This window comes from Falco punctatus (assembly GCF_963210335.1).
Source record: "Falco punctatus genome assembly, chromosome: 6".
NCBI classification, from domain to species: domain Eukaryota; kingdom Metazoa; phylum Chordata; class Aves; order Falconiformes; family Falconidae; genus Falco; species Falco punctatus.
In genome coordinates this window covers 9,454,931-9,471,185 of record NC_137585.1, presented here as the reverse complement: position 1 = coordinate 9,471,185, position 16,255 = coordinate 9,454,931, and the positions used below count along the sequence as shown (strand labels likewise).

The following is a 16,255-nucleotide window of genomic DNA, read 5'->3' as shown; positions in this document are numbered from 1 at the left end:
CTGGCCCACTGAAGAAGTCTGTAATTACCACCTGGGAGCAGGGTATTCCAGATCTGATGGCCCTGAACATGAGAGGTTACTTATGTAATAGAAAATTGTCTTTCTTTGGAAGAAATGGGTTCAGCGGGCATTGGCATTTATGTTATTTTCATTAAAAATACTTTCTAGTATAGTTTGTTCTAAATCAGAAAAGCAATGTACTGTAACGTAGTAAGGACAGGAATACAGTCATCTGTTCAATAGCTGCTGCTTCATGATTAAATCCAGAGCTTTCACAGATGGGCTACTATAAGTGTTTGCTCACTGGTGTTTCATTAAGCATTATCTAGTCTCAAGCTATCTACATATTCTCTGTACTGAAGTCAGTATAGAAAACTAAGCTCCTTAGTTATTAAATAATGTAATTGATTCTAAAACAATGCTACCGTATCCATCAATGACTGCATGACAGGGAATTTACTTGCTGTTGGCCAGGTAATAATAATGCAGTGACCTAGTGTTTACTGAAAAACAGACCTTATACACGTGCATATAGCAAACCTATGAATTCTAATTTCACAAAATCTAAACCATTTACTGGTCTTTTTTCTTATCTTTTTCCCCAGTGCATACATGAGAATTAAATGAGCAAATCTGGTGATAGTTATGTTATTTGTCAGGCACTGACAGGCATGGGACATCGACCACTTCTGTAGGAAGCTGTTGCAGTGTCTGGCCACCCTCTTGGTAAAGAAATGTTTCCCAATGTCCAGTCTAAACTTCCCCTGACACAGCTTTGAACCATTCCCATGTGTCCTGTCACTCGATCCCATGGAGAAGAGATCAGCACCTCCCTCTCCACATCCCCTCCTCAGGAAGCTGTAGAGAACAGGGATATTGCCCCTCAGCCTCCTTCTCCTCAAACTAGATGAACCCAATGTTCCTGGCCCCTCCTCACAGGACATGCCTTCCAGCCCTTCCAACCAGCTATGTTGCCCTCCCCTGGATGCATTGAAGAGCCTTCACATCCTTCTTAAATTGTGGGGCCCTGGGCTGGTTTTGGCTGGGGTAGAGTTAATTTTCTTCATAGCAGCTAGTATGAGGCTGCGTTTTGGATTTGTGCTGAAAACAGTGTTGCTAACACAGGGATGGTTTAGTTCCTGCTGAGCAGTGCTTGCACAGAGCCGAGGGCTTTTCTGCTTCTCACCCCACCCCAGCAGCGGCCAGGCTGGGTGTGCACAAGGAGCTGGGAGGGGACACAGATGGGACAGTTGACCCCAACTGGCCAAAGGGATACCCCATACCACAGGATGTCATGCTCAGCATATAAAGCTGGAGGAAGGAGGAGGTACGGGGGGACATTCGGAGTGATGGCATTTATCTTCCCACATAATCGTTACTGGTGATGCAGCCTGGCTTTCCTGGAGATGGCTGAACACTTGCATGCCCACGGGAAGGAGTGCATGAATTCCTTAGTTTGCTTTGCTTGCGTGTGTGGCTTTTGCTTTACCTATTAAACTGTCTTGACTTCTACCCACAAGTTTTCTCGCTTTTACCTTTCCCATTCTCTCCAGCATTCCCTCCTGGGATGAGTGAGTGGAGCTGTGGTGATTAGTTGCCAGCTGGGGTTAAACCAGGACAGGTCCTGAATGGCACACAGCGCTCAAGGGGAGGCTGACCTGGATAGTCACCTCTCTTGATCAGCTGGTTATGTTGTGTTTGACGTACCTCAAGATTTGGTTTGCCCCCTTGACTGCCAAGACACGCTGCTGACTTATGCTGAGCCTGCCGTCAACCAGCAGACCAGTCTGGGTGATCAGGCTTCTCCTGGCAGGTTACACCTGCTGTCAGTGCAAAAACTAAATCCGGCATTTTGAATTAGTAAATGCTGCTATGAGCTAGCATATTTCCTCCAACAATGATTCACAGCACAATATCCACATAGCTTCCGCCTCCTGCGCTATGAAAGCATTAGTCATGCAGGAATTGAAAACCTAGAAAGCCTAGGGCTCGTCTTGTTTAGACTAACCTATTCGAGTTGTTGCTTTTGCATATTAGGCGCCCTTCACCCTTCCCAAAACAGGCCGGACCAATCTCACTTTATGAATCCCCATTTGCCATCAGAAGTTACTCACAGAGGGGAAGAACATGTTTCTGAGCTGCTCAAAACCCATGTTCCTCAGGACACAGCAAGTCAGCTTGGTTCTGGTTTAGAAGAGCTGCAGACACACCAGCAAGCCCCGAGGTGTGGCAGGGTCCTGTGTCAGCAGCGTTGAGTGCACTTCTGTACAGATCAGAGGCAAACGTATCATGATTTCACACACATGCTTTTGACAGCCCTGCCTTCTGGACTCCACAGGGATGCTCCCCGTGATGTGCTGTGGGTCCACCCTGAAAGCTTCACTCTGCTTCCTGGGGCTGATTTCCAAATGTCTGTACTCTTCTTCTTTCCATTGCATATAAGAAATCTGGTCTTTTCGAAGTACAAAAGGGCTGGGGGAGGGGGAGGGGGACAGGAGAGGGGCAGGGTGTCAAGATTTTGAAACTCAAAATACTACTGACGCTAGAAAAACCTCCTGACAAAGGTGACTACATCAAGGTTACACCCTTGCACTTAACACACTACTATAAAAAAAAACAATCAGCATTAGGCTTCCCTTCTCACTATGGGTTTGTATAAGACCGAAAGAGGAAAGAACTTGCTGCTGAAGGTTAGAGGGGAAGGAGCTCTGTGTCATCGTCAGTCCAGAGTAGATTTTAAAAACAGCAGTGAGAGAAAAACAGGAGAAGGGGGAGCAAGAATGTCAGAAAATCTCCTTTACGCTGACTTGAACTTGACTGAACCAACGAGGCCCAGTCTATACAAGGTCACTGATGTCCAAGGTGAGTCGATTGATCTCCACTGAGCTTTCTTTGTATTCTTCAGCCTCTGTCACTTGTATTTGAAAGACCACCGAAGCCCTGAAGAGGACAGTGGAAATGTGAGGGGCGGTGCTGTGAAAAATGCGCAGATGGGGTGTTCATGTAGGTTTTTTACCAAGAAAAGGGGATTGTTATAAGGTCTACTTTTCATGCGATAAGGTGCAAGTGTGAGGGAGAGTTTCTTCTGTAAAATTAAGGGTAGTTTCTATCCATTTAGGAGATCATTCCACACCTGAACATCAACTGGTCCTGAACCAGTCATGTTCTCATGCAGCAGACTGATGCCTGCAGCAAACCAACCAGGAGATCCAGTGCCTGATGTTTCTGCTGTTTGAAGCAGTCTCATGCGTAGCCCGTTTGTGTTTGCTGAGCGTAGTAGGCATTGCTTTGGGTTTTCTTCCTACTGGCTTGTATAGTCTGTACAAACTGCCTATTTAAGAAATTAAGCATAAAATGTTTCATGGACAGTTTTAGTTTGATTTAGTATAAATGACTGCAAAATTCTAAAGTAAAATTTCCTTTCTTTAACGGACTGAGAATCATTGCATAAACTTTTGCGCTGGTATTGCTACATCACTTAAAATTACATCATAAAATAACAGACTTCATACACTTTGTCTCTGTATTTCATATTCTTTTTTCTTCCCTTTCTTTTTAACCTTACTACCTCTTCAACAGAAACAGTAATTTCTATTTCTTTGCATCCTATTCTTGTCTTTTGCATAAAGTGTGATCCCTGGGCATCTATTTTCAGACGGCTGGAGTTTCTAATGCCCCAAGAAACATTGTTTCTGTCACCGCTTTTGACAGATTACTTCATGGCTAAATTGACAGGCACCCACAACAGATGTCAACTGATTAAAGGTTCCATTTTCCTTCTAATTTAATCCATGTACTCCAGCTTGCAGGTTTTAGTTTTAGTAATATTCCTACATTCCTCTATCTGTGCCTTTCTGGAAAACCCCTATCAACTCTTCTATATGTTCACTTAATTTATGCACAGTATTTCCCATTGATTACACATATCTTACAGAAAAGAGCTCAAACACGACTTCTGTCTTGGTTTTTTTTCCTTGAGTTTGCTATTTTCTCTTTGATAGTGGATTCCCTAGATTAAATGCAGTGTTCACAAAGGAATTAAATTAATTCCATAAGCCAGAAGAATGCACTTAAACTCATAGAAGACATTAACTCTGTATGGTGATAAAAACAAAGGGGCTCAGTGCTGTGTATCAGGATGACTTTGAATGTTTTATAAAACTGCAACATCGTATTTCTTACTTTCTACCCCTTTTTTATGTGTCCTTGCCCTTCCTTTCTTCCCCACGTTTTCTTCCATGTTCATTTGTATTTATTATCTCCAGATGTTAGAATAGTTTTCAGGTTTCTCATCATGTTATCATTAGCTAGTAACTTCTTCAAATTTAGCATGATCTGCAGTTTTCAGGATTGCTTTGATGTTGCAGCCTTTCTCTGCACTCACATGTGGATATGGACTGAATAAATCAAACAACCTTACACATTTCTCATCATTTTTGTTTAGGTTTAAAATGCATATGCCCATGCCCATGCCTCCTCTGTTATTCTCTGCACTGAAGAGAAACAAGGTCTGTTTCTGCCTACAGCAAGTCCTTTAAGGTGTGAATGCGATGGAAAAAAATATTATTTGGACATGGTTAAACACTGTAACATAAATCAGTTGCTGTCATGTATTTAGCATTTCAGTCATTTTTGTTCCATTTAAGTTGTTTCTCAGCTTTCTCTGTTCTCTGTTATTTTTGTCTGGTTTTAGGTTCTACATATGCAGAAGTGAAAGTGCAATCCCTAGACACGAATGCTGTAGCTAGCTACACATCATCTGGTGAGTTTTCAGCTGTCTGCTTAAACTGATATGAATTTAAACAATGAGAGCACAGAAGACCGTTCCTTATTACCCAAAAATGCAGTGATATAAAACTGCAGGAAGAGCGATGATACATTTCTCAGCTTCACAGCCAGTGCAGGGGGCCGTTGGCATGTTGCATTATATACAGCTAAACCACTTTGGCTTCACTGGTATAGGAACACAAGGATATTTTGGGCCAGATCATCAAACCACCTAGCCCAGCCTCCTGTCTCCAAGTGCAGGCATAAGTGAACAAGTAGAGATGAATAAAAAGAGGGTAGGCATGTACGATACCTTCCCATAATGCTCCATGTGCATGCATCTACACAGGGACTTACTGAGACAAATGTGTTTCTATTCACGTATCCTCAGTGGATTTCTCTTCTACAAAGTTGCCCAACCTCCCTTTGGTTCTACACACAGCACACGCCCTTCCCTGAACCTTTTCCTATATGCTTTTTGAAATAGGGGTAGTAGAACTGAATGCATCGTTGAAGGTAGAAGGGAATCATGGATATAGAAAACCACATGGCAGAAAAAAATCCATTATTTGTGTTCATTTTCCTTCTGAATAATTCCTAACATAGAGTCTTCATTCCAGGAGATATTCAAAACCTGACTGTGCATGGTCCTGGACAACCTGCTTTAGCTGACACTGCTTGAGCAGGGGAGTTGGACAAAGTGATCTGAAAAGGTTGCTTCCATCCTAAATGATTCTGTGACTGTATGGTCAGAACAGCAGACCAAAGTTTGCAGATGTCCTCTAGAACTTTTTTAAATTTTTAGTTTTAATTCACATTAGATCTGTTACTTTCTAGTCCCTGGGTACAAAGATAGCTTTAAGAATGGGATTACAAAACAGCATTAGTAACCCAGCTATCTCACACTTAATGTCTCTTAAAATTTGACAGTTTTTCATTTGGGCCGTATGTCTTCCAGCTCTTGAATGAAGATGAAGTGTTCCTTTTCCAGCTGTTCCCCTAATCTTTATTATTTTCCACCTATCTGTAGGTAAAAGATGTTGCTCCAGAACATGTGTTGCTGTATCGGTCGCTGTGGTAATCCTCCTACTGGTCTTAGTGGTGTGTCTGGTGCTAATTTGTAAGTACTGCTGAAAATGTAATAACTGCAATTAATTTGTGACTCTCACCCACCCACTGAGACCTAAGTCATGACATCCAAACCCAGTAACAACAGAAAGCTAGTTTGTAGGCACAGGACAGGAGTTTTCAGCCAACCATGGGTGTAAGAGGAAATCCATAAAAGAGTCAAATGGCCTGAAAGTTTAAAATTCCAAAAGAAAAAAAAAAAAAAAGCCAAAACCAATTAAAAAACTGAGTGTTCAAATAATAAATAATTCATTATACAAATATTTTGAAGAAACAAGACAAGATTAGATAATGCTACTATGATTGCTATGCACGAGAATATTCCAAGGTGATGATTTTGTATCATGTCACCAAGATGTCCATAACACCAAAACTTATATTCATATATTTTTCAAATAAATATGAAAAAAAGCTCATTTGAAAGACATAGCTAAGACACAACTTAAAGGAATTTGTTTGCACATTACTCAGACAAAAGCCTGGTACTAGGCTTCTCTGCATATATGTCACTGAGTTCATAACAGTCTTTGAACTACATTAAAAGGTATTTTTTTAGAAAGAAAGCATTCTTATCTCCATTAGACTAAAACAGATTTTATTGGAGCCGTGTGGTACTTCCCCTTGAATATTTTCAAGGTATCATTTTTAAATTTTGGATGTGGTTGCGTGTTTCTTTTCATCCTCTGACAGCTGAACAAGCTTAAGAGGTTTCCACAATCGATCACTCTCAAGTCCCAGAGTTTGCCAGCTATGCAGAGATGCACATGGAGAAACTCTTTGTGAAAACACACCAAAACCTTTGATCCACAGAACTTAAAAAATAGGGTTGTGGGAAGTAACTGATGGTATTTTTCAAGGCAAAGAGTAAAGGACAGATGTCTGATAGTCCTCTGACCTTTATAAAATGTAAAATACCACAGGAAGGGTAAAATTAAGAAAAGAAAACCAAAAAACCCAGAACAACACAACATAACAAGGTGAAATTACCAGCATTTAATAGAGCAGGAGTCAAATGAGGAGTCATAGACTTTGATTCAGGTCTGGCTTCAGTTATTGTTATTTTGTTGGGTTCAGTACTGCCTCAGTGAACTGAAAATATACTCCTAAGAAACTTGAGATCTAGATCAAACTTGAGAAACTCAATCAAATTAATTTATTATTTCAATAGCGTACAGTTCTCACTTGTACTCAAAATGAAAACTTTTACCATTTTGACTGCTTTATTTCTAAGTTTTAATTTTACATGTGTTTTCCATACAATCTTGTTTTGCCAAATAAACCATTGCTGACAAACAGCTTGTTTAAATGAACTAAAGTGTCACCTTTCGACATCACTCCATCATACAAGAGCTCAGCAGGCCAGAAGGCATTTTCCATTTCTGTTCATAAAAATGACAACAATTTTACTCAGTTGAACCTGATCAGAAATGTTTAAGATTTTTATAGTAGTGTTATTTTCTTTTTTCTTGAGAGAAAATTTATCGTTAGTAATTGAAAAATTGGCCCTGCAGTTCATGAGATCCTCTTCCAAGAACAGGCAGGTCTGACTTTGTTTCAAATGCTCTTTCATATGAATTTTTCTCTTTTCTTAAACCAGGAGCTGATATCCAGCCTCAAGATACACACATATAAATGCATATATGCATGAAAAACATAAAATTTCAAACTGATTTTTCTGTTTTATTTTTTCTTGTTGCTCTAGGGATTCAGTAAAAGGCAAAGAAAGCCTTGATGTTCCAAATTAGCATATGACTTAAGCACAAGAAAATTCAGTGTTAAGTTGCTCCAATTAGTAAATAACACATTACTGCTTTGTTAGGTTTCAGGGCCTTTGAAACATTTTCAGTAATGCTGCGGTCTGAATCTCTCAGACAGATTTCAGACTTCAAGGCGGCAATATTCCAGGAGAAAATATTGACCTACCATTTATGTCTTGCAAATTGATTTCCATCCAGTAGGAGAATCAGTAGAATGGTGTTTATTTTTGTAATGCATATCTATCAGTATGCATTAATTTCTAATTTTTCACAGATATAAATACTTTTAAGTGATGTTAGATAGTTTTAGTACCAGTATTTGGTACTATTATATACTAAGGACTGCAGGGTATCTTTACAAGCAGTACTTCAAGCTTCTACACACAGGCTCAGGCTATATGCAAAACTTCTTCAGCTTCTAAAATTAAATGGTCCTGTTGTTCCTCCATATCATGTTTTTGAGAACTTCCTGAAGACTAAAATAATTTCTCTCTCTTCCAGACTTGCGGTTGCTTCTTGAACTTCTCAGTCTTCAGCTTTAACTTCATAATTTCCACTATGATTATCTGTTTTAATATTCTATAAAATATAATGAAGACTTTATAATTAGTATCTCTGTATACAGCTTTGGATGTAATTCTATACACCAGAGCTTTAAGAACGTTTGTATTCCAACATTCAGACATACATCTTGGTTGGTTGGTTGTGGGGGTTTTTTATAATGACATCTAAGACTCATATTCTCTTACACAAGTGTATTGGAAGCCAATCCCTAAAAGGAACAGGGTAAATAATATAGTCTCTGCAAAATTAGACATTTATTGATCAGCTTTGATCTTTGAATTGTAAATGTAAAAATTGTGATATCACTTGCCAGCATCTGATTTTAGGTGCTACAGTGCAACTTTTTTTCTCACAGTTCCAAAAGTCTAGTTCTTGTCTGCTGTCAGGAAAGAAACGTAGATCAGTAGGACTTCCTAGGCACTGTGGTTTCAAAGTCTGTAGTGGCTTTTACAATTCATACTTCAGCAATTTGTAAAAGGGCAGTTTGACAACTGTTTGGCACCAGGAGATGCCAGCTCATTACGATCCCAGCAAAACAAAAAAGGCAATCATGCAGCCTCTGTGAGGTATTATTTAAAATATTATTTATTAGTGCTAATGCTATAAAGAAAGAAAGGACAGTATAGAAAAATCCTAGGTCCCTTCAGGTGCTGGAAACCCTGTGGCAAAATTACAAAACAGAGGAACTGGGCCCAGTAACTGTTTTCTGGGAAAGCAAGTATTACCCATCATGTCCCAAAACAATACTGTTATTTCATACTTACTTCCTTTCATCACTCACTGTCTGGGTCTAGGCTTACAGAAGGAACTGATTAATCCTTTGTATTAAAACTGGGATACATTTATATCACTGCTCACTTTGGAGTCTGGTGGTCCCTGAAATCCTTCTGGATATTTTTGGCATTAGGTTTCTGAAACCTTGATGGCCTATAGATAAAACTGAAACAAGATATGCACAGAGAAGCGATACGTTGTATAAGACAAGCATATATTTGTCAATTATTTCAACGTTGAATATTGCACTGAATCATTTAATAACATAATTGAGGGGATATTTCAGCCATTAGGGGTATTTGTAGTTACCAGCCAAAAAAAAATAATTTCTGTATTCTCTTAATGATCGTCATAGGGCTAAAAGTTGCTTCATTTTGACTATGAAGACTGTGAGATGGAGTTGGTAGGAAAAGACCCCACGTTAGAGGCTGGTCAGTTTTGTTTCTTACAACAGGCAAAAGCGTGCCTAGTGAAATGTATTCCCTTTCCTGAAAACCTTTGTTTTGCCAGTATTCTTTGTTTCTTGAGGAAATAATTAACTTCTGCGGCATTCTCTGAAAACTGAGCAAGGTATTCAATCAGGGCACAAATGCTCCTCAGGATTTTTGTCAATAACAAAGTTTGGATGCTTTGGGTTAGTAATCCATCCTTTCACTACCAGTTTTCAATGTCTGCAACAGGTTAGGTGTCACCTAATCTAACTGCTGCTCCACTTCTTTTACCTCATCTTATTTCTGAGTTTGCTTCTTGTAAACAAAGCTCTTCCTTTAGTGTTCTGCTTCTATTATCTTTTGCCTTTAGTATGAAGCCTTCAGCAATGTCAGTTCTTTCATGCTCCATGCCATTCTGGTACGAGTTTCTTAGAACTTTCTTTCATTCAATCTTTTTTCTCATTTTGTATATTTCTTAAAAGGAATTTATCAATTTTGCTTTCAAGTATAAGAATTCTACCCCTACAATTTTTACTTTAATGTTAATTTACTGTTACTATTCATCCCTTCATTGTTAAATTCCAAATAACCTCAAAAATGTCTCCTTAAACTTTGTTATAGACAATTTAGTAACTCTTACTCAGCTGAACTAATAATAGTCATGGCATGGGCAATCGTGTCTTTAAAGCTGAGGCTTCCTAAGCAGAGAAGCTGGGAGAATATCAAGATTTTATTACTGCTACACAGAGACAGTTGGAACAACATAATCCTCCTTTTGCCTGTTAACTGTGAGTGATCCCTGAACTCCCTAATTTCAACAGGATCAACTGATAAAACCAAAGCCCTGAGATGACATGAAAAATACATAAAAAACACATGAGCTTCTCTAGTAAACTAAGCATAAATTTAATTCATCTGAGGCCTCAGCTACTCTTCACCTTCTCAAAACTCTTTTTTTCCTTTTTCTCTGTGATAAATTCATGCAGTCTGGCTTGTCATCAGATAATAAATGCAAATTTGTAAGCCTCCTTCCACAGTCACTTTTTCTGGGAGTCTGAAGCCTCCTGTGGAGCACAAATCCCTCACAACCGCTGTGTCAGAAGAGGAAAATCAAGGCTATTTCAGCCTGGCTATCTGCTTCAGTCTTATGAGGAGCAGCTGAGGGAGCTGGGGTTGTTCAGCCTGGAGAGGAGAAGGCTGAGGGGGGACCTTATCGCTCTCTACAACTACCTGAAGGGAGGCTGTAGGCAGGTGGGGGTTGGTCTCTTCTCCCAGATAACAAGCGACAGGACAAGAAAAAACAGCCTCAAGTTGCACCAGGGGAGGTTTAGATTGGATATTAGGAAAAAAAAAATCACTGAAAGGGTGGTCAAGCGTTGGAACAGGCTGCCCAGGGATGTGGTGGAATCGCCATCCCTGGAGGTGTTTAAAAAACATGTAGATGTGGTGCTTAGTGACATGGTTTAGTGGTGGACTTGGCAGTTCTGGCTTAACGGTTGGACTCGACGATCTTAAAGGTCTTTTTCAACATAAATGAATCTATGATTCTATGATTCTATAAGTTAAAACCTAAAGTGAACACTGTTGTCTTATTTTGGTCTGGGACTGTTGGACTAGCTTCCAGCTGAGGCACAGGTATGTTCTGCCTGAATACATCAGCCCCGTTGTTTGGGTAGAAGCAGACCGTGACCGCAGCTCCAACCTGTGTGGGAGCATGCTTATCCAAGGACAGACTGGCTCGAGCACTGAGCTCTTCAAAATGGCTCTTATTTCTTACTGCTGTAGTTAAATGTATGCTGTACACCACACTTACCACCACTCTGAAAATGTGTGGAACATTTTTTGTTAAGTTTCAGATTTAGGCTCTTTGGAAAACTTCTCCGTAGTATGGTACTACATTTGGGTTGTTTTCTTTTCAATGGAGAGGCAAAAAGGTGAGGAGCAGAGTTTCTGTGTGGGGTGACAGTGGAGTTCAAAGAGGTCTAGGAGAGCTCTGACAGTGTATGGCAAAATGGTCAGCCATCCAAAGCAGAAATTGTATTCTTATTTCCAGACTATCCAACTGTGAGCAGCCCACATAACTCAAAATTATCCTCCGCCACTGCTGAAGAGGCACTAGGTAGGTAACTCTCCGTCATTCAAAAGACATTTTCCAGAAGCCTGTTACATTGCCTTTTGGGGATGGGGGGTGGAGTAACTAGATTTTGCTCAGAAGGAAAAAAAAAAATCCAAACCAAAAAAAAAAAATCTGACATCTCGGGAATAAATAGCTTTACCCTGAACACTCATAGGAGGAGCTCTCAAAGCCAGAGACATTTCGCATACTCATCTTCTTTAAAAGTAGTGCTTGGTCAGCACTGCATTACAGTTTCAGAGGGAAGAACTCTCTCATGCTGGTGCAGAGGAGCCTGTGGCGGGTGAACAGACATGAATATAACAACCCCTTTGGTATCACGGCATTGTAGTGAGTGTGACGGATCAACGTGCATGTGCTGCTTTCCAAATACCCCTCCGTTCTTAGCATTTTAACCAAATGTAATTCCCTTTTGCTGTTTAGGAGCTGCTGGATAACCGACTAAACTGTATCGCACAGTCCCTGTCTCCCTGACTCATGTCACCCTCCCCAGTTCCCATTCTCTGTTCCACCCAGCACCCTGCCTGGCAATGGAGAGAAACGTTCTTTCTCTCAGTAGCATCACTACTGCCACATTGGGTAGCAGGCAAATAAGACTTTTGAAAACTGAATGCTTTTTGTCTTGACTTTCTCTTCATCATCTGAGCAAAGATTCAAAAAGCTGGATAACATTATCTGTGATTCTACTTCTCTGACTCATGCCTGGTGACTCTTGGGCTGGTATTAGCTACAGAGACTGGCAGGGAACCCTGGTGGTCTGGTGAAAATTATAAGCAGGACCGCACAGGTACTTTTCTGGTTGTAACTTACTCTCTTAACTTTCTTTTGTAATGGGATCCTTTTGTTAGTGGGAACATGGATTTTTCCACATCTGTTCTTTCCTCATGCAGGCTGCCCCCACCCCTGGGAAAAAAATGGGAAAAAATGCTACTTCTTTTCTCAGGAGTTGAAAAAAAATGATTGGAATGCCTCCCGTAAAGAATGTGCTGACATGGGTTCAGACCTGGTGATCATTGAGAACAAGGAAGAACTGGTGAGATCTAAATTCATGGGGCTGCTTCTTGGGTGGCTTGACCTGTATGCCAAAAGGCTGATGGGTTACACTTGTGTCTTCTCATGTTACATGTCTTTGGGTGTTTATAATCTACCTCTAGCCATATACACCAAGCACCTCTGTATGGTAGCAAACACCTTCACAGGAAGATGCATCTTGGTGGTTGAAGTCTTACATCTGGAAGCTTCTCTCCCCAAGCATGCTCCCATGGGAAGAAGAAAACTCTGCCTAGCTGACTTATAGTTTAAAGAGATTTAGCATGCAAACCAAGACCAAGCAAGTCAAACAGACACTCATTTGTGAGAGTCATTGCTTTGACAAAAACTGAAAAGGCTTTCCCATCACAATCAGAAAAGAAAAGTGTCTCCAGGTATCAAGTCACACCTGGCTAACTACAATGTATAGCTTTAATGGTGCTCCATTAAATGTATAATTAAACATAAAAAATATTAATTATTAATTAATAAATTAATTAAATGTATAATTAAATGTATAGCATTTAATATATATTCTATTCCTACTGAGACTCAGGAAGAGAGAGGAGATTAAATGAAAATGGAAAAATTCAGCTTCTGAAGCTGTGGAAAGAGATGCACATTGTACTTTCTATGTTGGCTTTCTGCGTGGCTCTGGGGAAGGAAATGTAATTTTAACGTATTATCATGGTTTCCTTTCTAGGATTATCTTGCTTCACAATCAACAGGTCACTACTACTTGCTTGGTCTCAAACGCAGTAAGAACAAGAAGTGGAAGTGGATTAACGATGTGGAACTTAGCAAAGACATGTAAGCTTATTCTGGCAAGTCACTGTGCTGCAACGTCCGGAAATAGTGGGGAAAAAACCCAAACCAATAGAGCCAGCAACAGGGCGTACGAGCAAGGTCAGGGACTGCAATTTCTAGCAACCTTATTCCTTGAGATTCAGGTGCTTCAGCACATCCCTGTGACAAGTCAAAGGGAGCTTGTAAGTCACATGGGAACACAGGCGTGTCACATCAGGATGGCAAGGGAGGACACAGCTGTGGTTCTGGTGGGGAAGGAGGAATCTGACCAGATGGAGTTCAGTGGGGAAGGGAAGGATATACCAGGCAGGAACAAGGGAGAGTGTGATGGTGTCAGCACCATGGAATGGAGGCTACCAAAGAAAAGGAAGGTCTCTGGATGGGAAAGCATAGCCTATATGCTTCTGTTGAGGTCTAGGGAAGCCAATTAAAAGGAGGGGGGGAGACTCCAACAAGGCCACTGTTGAAAAGTTTAGTATGAAAAACAATAGAGACCACCAAAGGCTGAAAAAGAGAGTGATAACGATGGCTCAACTGGACAGCAAATGGTCAAATAAACAACACTAATTCCACTGACAATAATGAAGCTTAGCAGCAAGGCCAGGTGCCGCTTTGCCTTTCGTGGACGTGATACTGACTGCATTGCATTCAGCTAGGTGAGGAACGAAACTAAATCCAACTTTCTCTCCCTGTTCAGGTTTAATATAGGAGGAGACGTAAATTATTGCTGCGCTGTCATTGGGCATGGCAAAGTAGAAACTGCATCTTGCTATGGATCCTCAACAACACAAAATATGTGTGAAAAAGCTGCAAATATTACAGAAAGGCAGGAGAAGTAAAAACAAGAGGTCCAGGCAAGAATGTCACCCCCAGCTTCCTGTAGGAATGACAGATATGATTTGTCTTATTTATCTTTAGCTGTCTAGTCAAAGGGACTCCTGCAGGCTCCCTCTGGACACCTTGCCAAGGTTAGCACATCCTTTCCCAAGATGGGTGTCTGAGACAGAATGGATCCCCCTCTAAAAGAGCCTGGATTTTCACACATTAAGAGTCTGGATGACTTACTCATACCAGATAACTGACTTTCAGGCAGCCACTGCTAGGTGATACAAGTCCAGTCTTGGTGATAGATGTGATCAAAACCAGATCCTATGTCTCATAGACACATGAATATATACCCATATGTTCAAATCTCTGTGCACAAGGAGACATTTCAAAGCCTTGCCATGCACTGGGCATCCCTGCAGCCACAGTGAAGGTTAACACATAATTATATTTTGTAGAAATATAAATAGAAAACTGTAGAAAATTGCAGTCGCTCTCATTGCCATGTGTCATAGATAGGATTAACAGGACAAAGTAAAATGTGTGTGTGTATAAATCTTACTCTGTAAAAGATTGTCTCTGTTAAAAAAGCACACTGAACACCAGACTCTTTAGACCTTTAGAAGGGCTAAAATGTAATTGACCAAAAGGGAAATAGTCCTACACCACAGCTCTGTGCATGAAGTCACCACTAGTCCTGTGCAGGTCAGGGAAAATATATTAGATTTAGACTTGGCCCCCCTGGGGAAGGGCACAGTATGAAAAGCAATAGAGACCACCAAAGGCTGAAAAAGAGAGGGATAACGATGGCTCAACTGGACAGCAAATGGTCAAATAAACAACACAGTTACCTGTGAAGAAGCTGGTGAGAAGTATGAGAGCAACCTACAGAGAATGACAACCAGCAGACTGTGTTTCTTGGACAATGATCAAAGAAGAAAATCATGCATGAAGATTTTCGGCTCCAGAAAAGTTAGAACTAACACCAGAAACAGGTGGCACTGGTAGAGCAGAGATGTGACCTGCAAACAGTGTATACTACCAAAGCTCTTCCAATGTGTTTCAGCAACTCTTGGGACCTGGGGGCTTTGTGACTCTGAGGATTATCATTCTTACCATCTCCTCTAAGGCAGAATAATTCCTACTTAAAATGGTGCCAATCATGGCTCTCTCCTTCATCTGCAGGATGGAGAAAGCTCTGTGGATTTCTTGATGAAGTGACAGTGATTACATGCTTTCTCATTTGGGAAAAAACGAAAGTTTTTGCTTACTCAAACATCTTATACTCAAAATGTTGTGGCCAAGGGAAGAGAAAATGGAACCATATGGGAAAAATTCTCTCATTCTGACTTGAAAGCACATTTTTATGTCCCTCAAACAAGCAATACTCCCCACTGGCTCATTCGTCAAGACTTGAAACATATTTGTAGTTCCCTCACTGACTTTTAATCACCAAGAACAAGGGAAGAATGTGTAGTTGTAAGAGGATAACGGCAGTGGCTGAAATCAGAATATAAACTGTTACTTCAGAAAGAAGCTGTGCTGGAGGGGCTGGCTATCTGTTCATACTCAGTTTGCTGGAGGGGGTGAGAGAGTGCTCTCTATGTTGTTACAGAGCACTGCCCTTTTATTTTCATATTCCAGCTGCTGCCCAGTGATCAGGTGTCCCCTACTGAAGGTGAGGGGCAGGGAAATGTCTCTTCCCTCAGAGCCGCTGGACCTAGGGGGAGTTTGGAGTCTTCAGCAAGCAGCGGATCCAAGCAGCTGGGCATCAGAGATGACAGCAAAGGGGAAGCTGCCCTAGGGCCACTGTGGAACTACATGAAGTCCATCAAACCCAGGAAGCCACAGAAAGTCACAGGGCTCAAGAGCACACACTGCTTACAAGGAAATCCCTAACAAGGGAGGAAGTTTGACTGAAAGTGGTTTATTTACTCTGTCTCTGTGCTTTCTTTGTTGATAAAGTTATCTTTTTCTGGTTTTGTTACCTTAGTTTTTAAATAAACCTTAAGTTTACAGTTTGAGATTCCTTGATTATC

The 16,255-nt window shown here is 40.7% G+C and overlaps 1 protein-coding gene across 2 annotated transcripts; it reads left to right on the top strand.

The window, feature by feature from the left end:
• The first annotated feature begins 2,580 nt into the window (after positions 1-2,580).
• LOC308065588 (C-type lectin domain family 7 member A-like) lies at positions 2,581-16,240 on the top strand. 2 transcript variants are annotated; one of them, XM_080391660.1, is made up of 7 exons: positions 2,589-2,862; positions 4,694-4,762; positions 5,798-5,887; positions 11,475-11,540; positions 12,446-12,588; positions 13,288-13,394; positions 14,089-16,240. In XM_080391660.1, the coding sequence occupies exons 1-7, from the start codon at positions 2,646-2,648 to the stop codon at positions 14,228-14,230; spliced, it is 834 nt and encodes a 277-aa protein (XP_080247786.1). In that variant the 5' UTR covers positions 2,589-2,645; the 3' UTR covers positions 14,231-16,240. The 2 variants fall into 2 exon arrangements, with proteins under 2 accessions (XP_080247787.1, XP_080247786.1); XM_080391661.1 differs by lacking the exon at positions 5,798-5,887 and having other exon boundaries at positions 2,581-2,862.
• Positions 16,241-16,255: the final 15 nt, after the last annotated feature.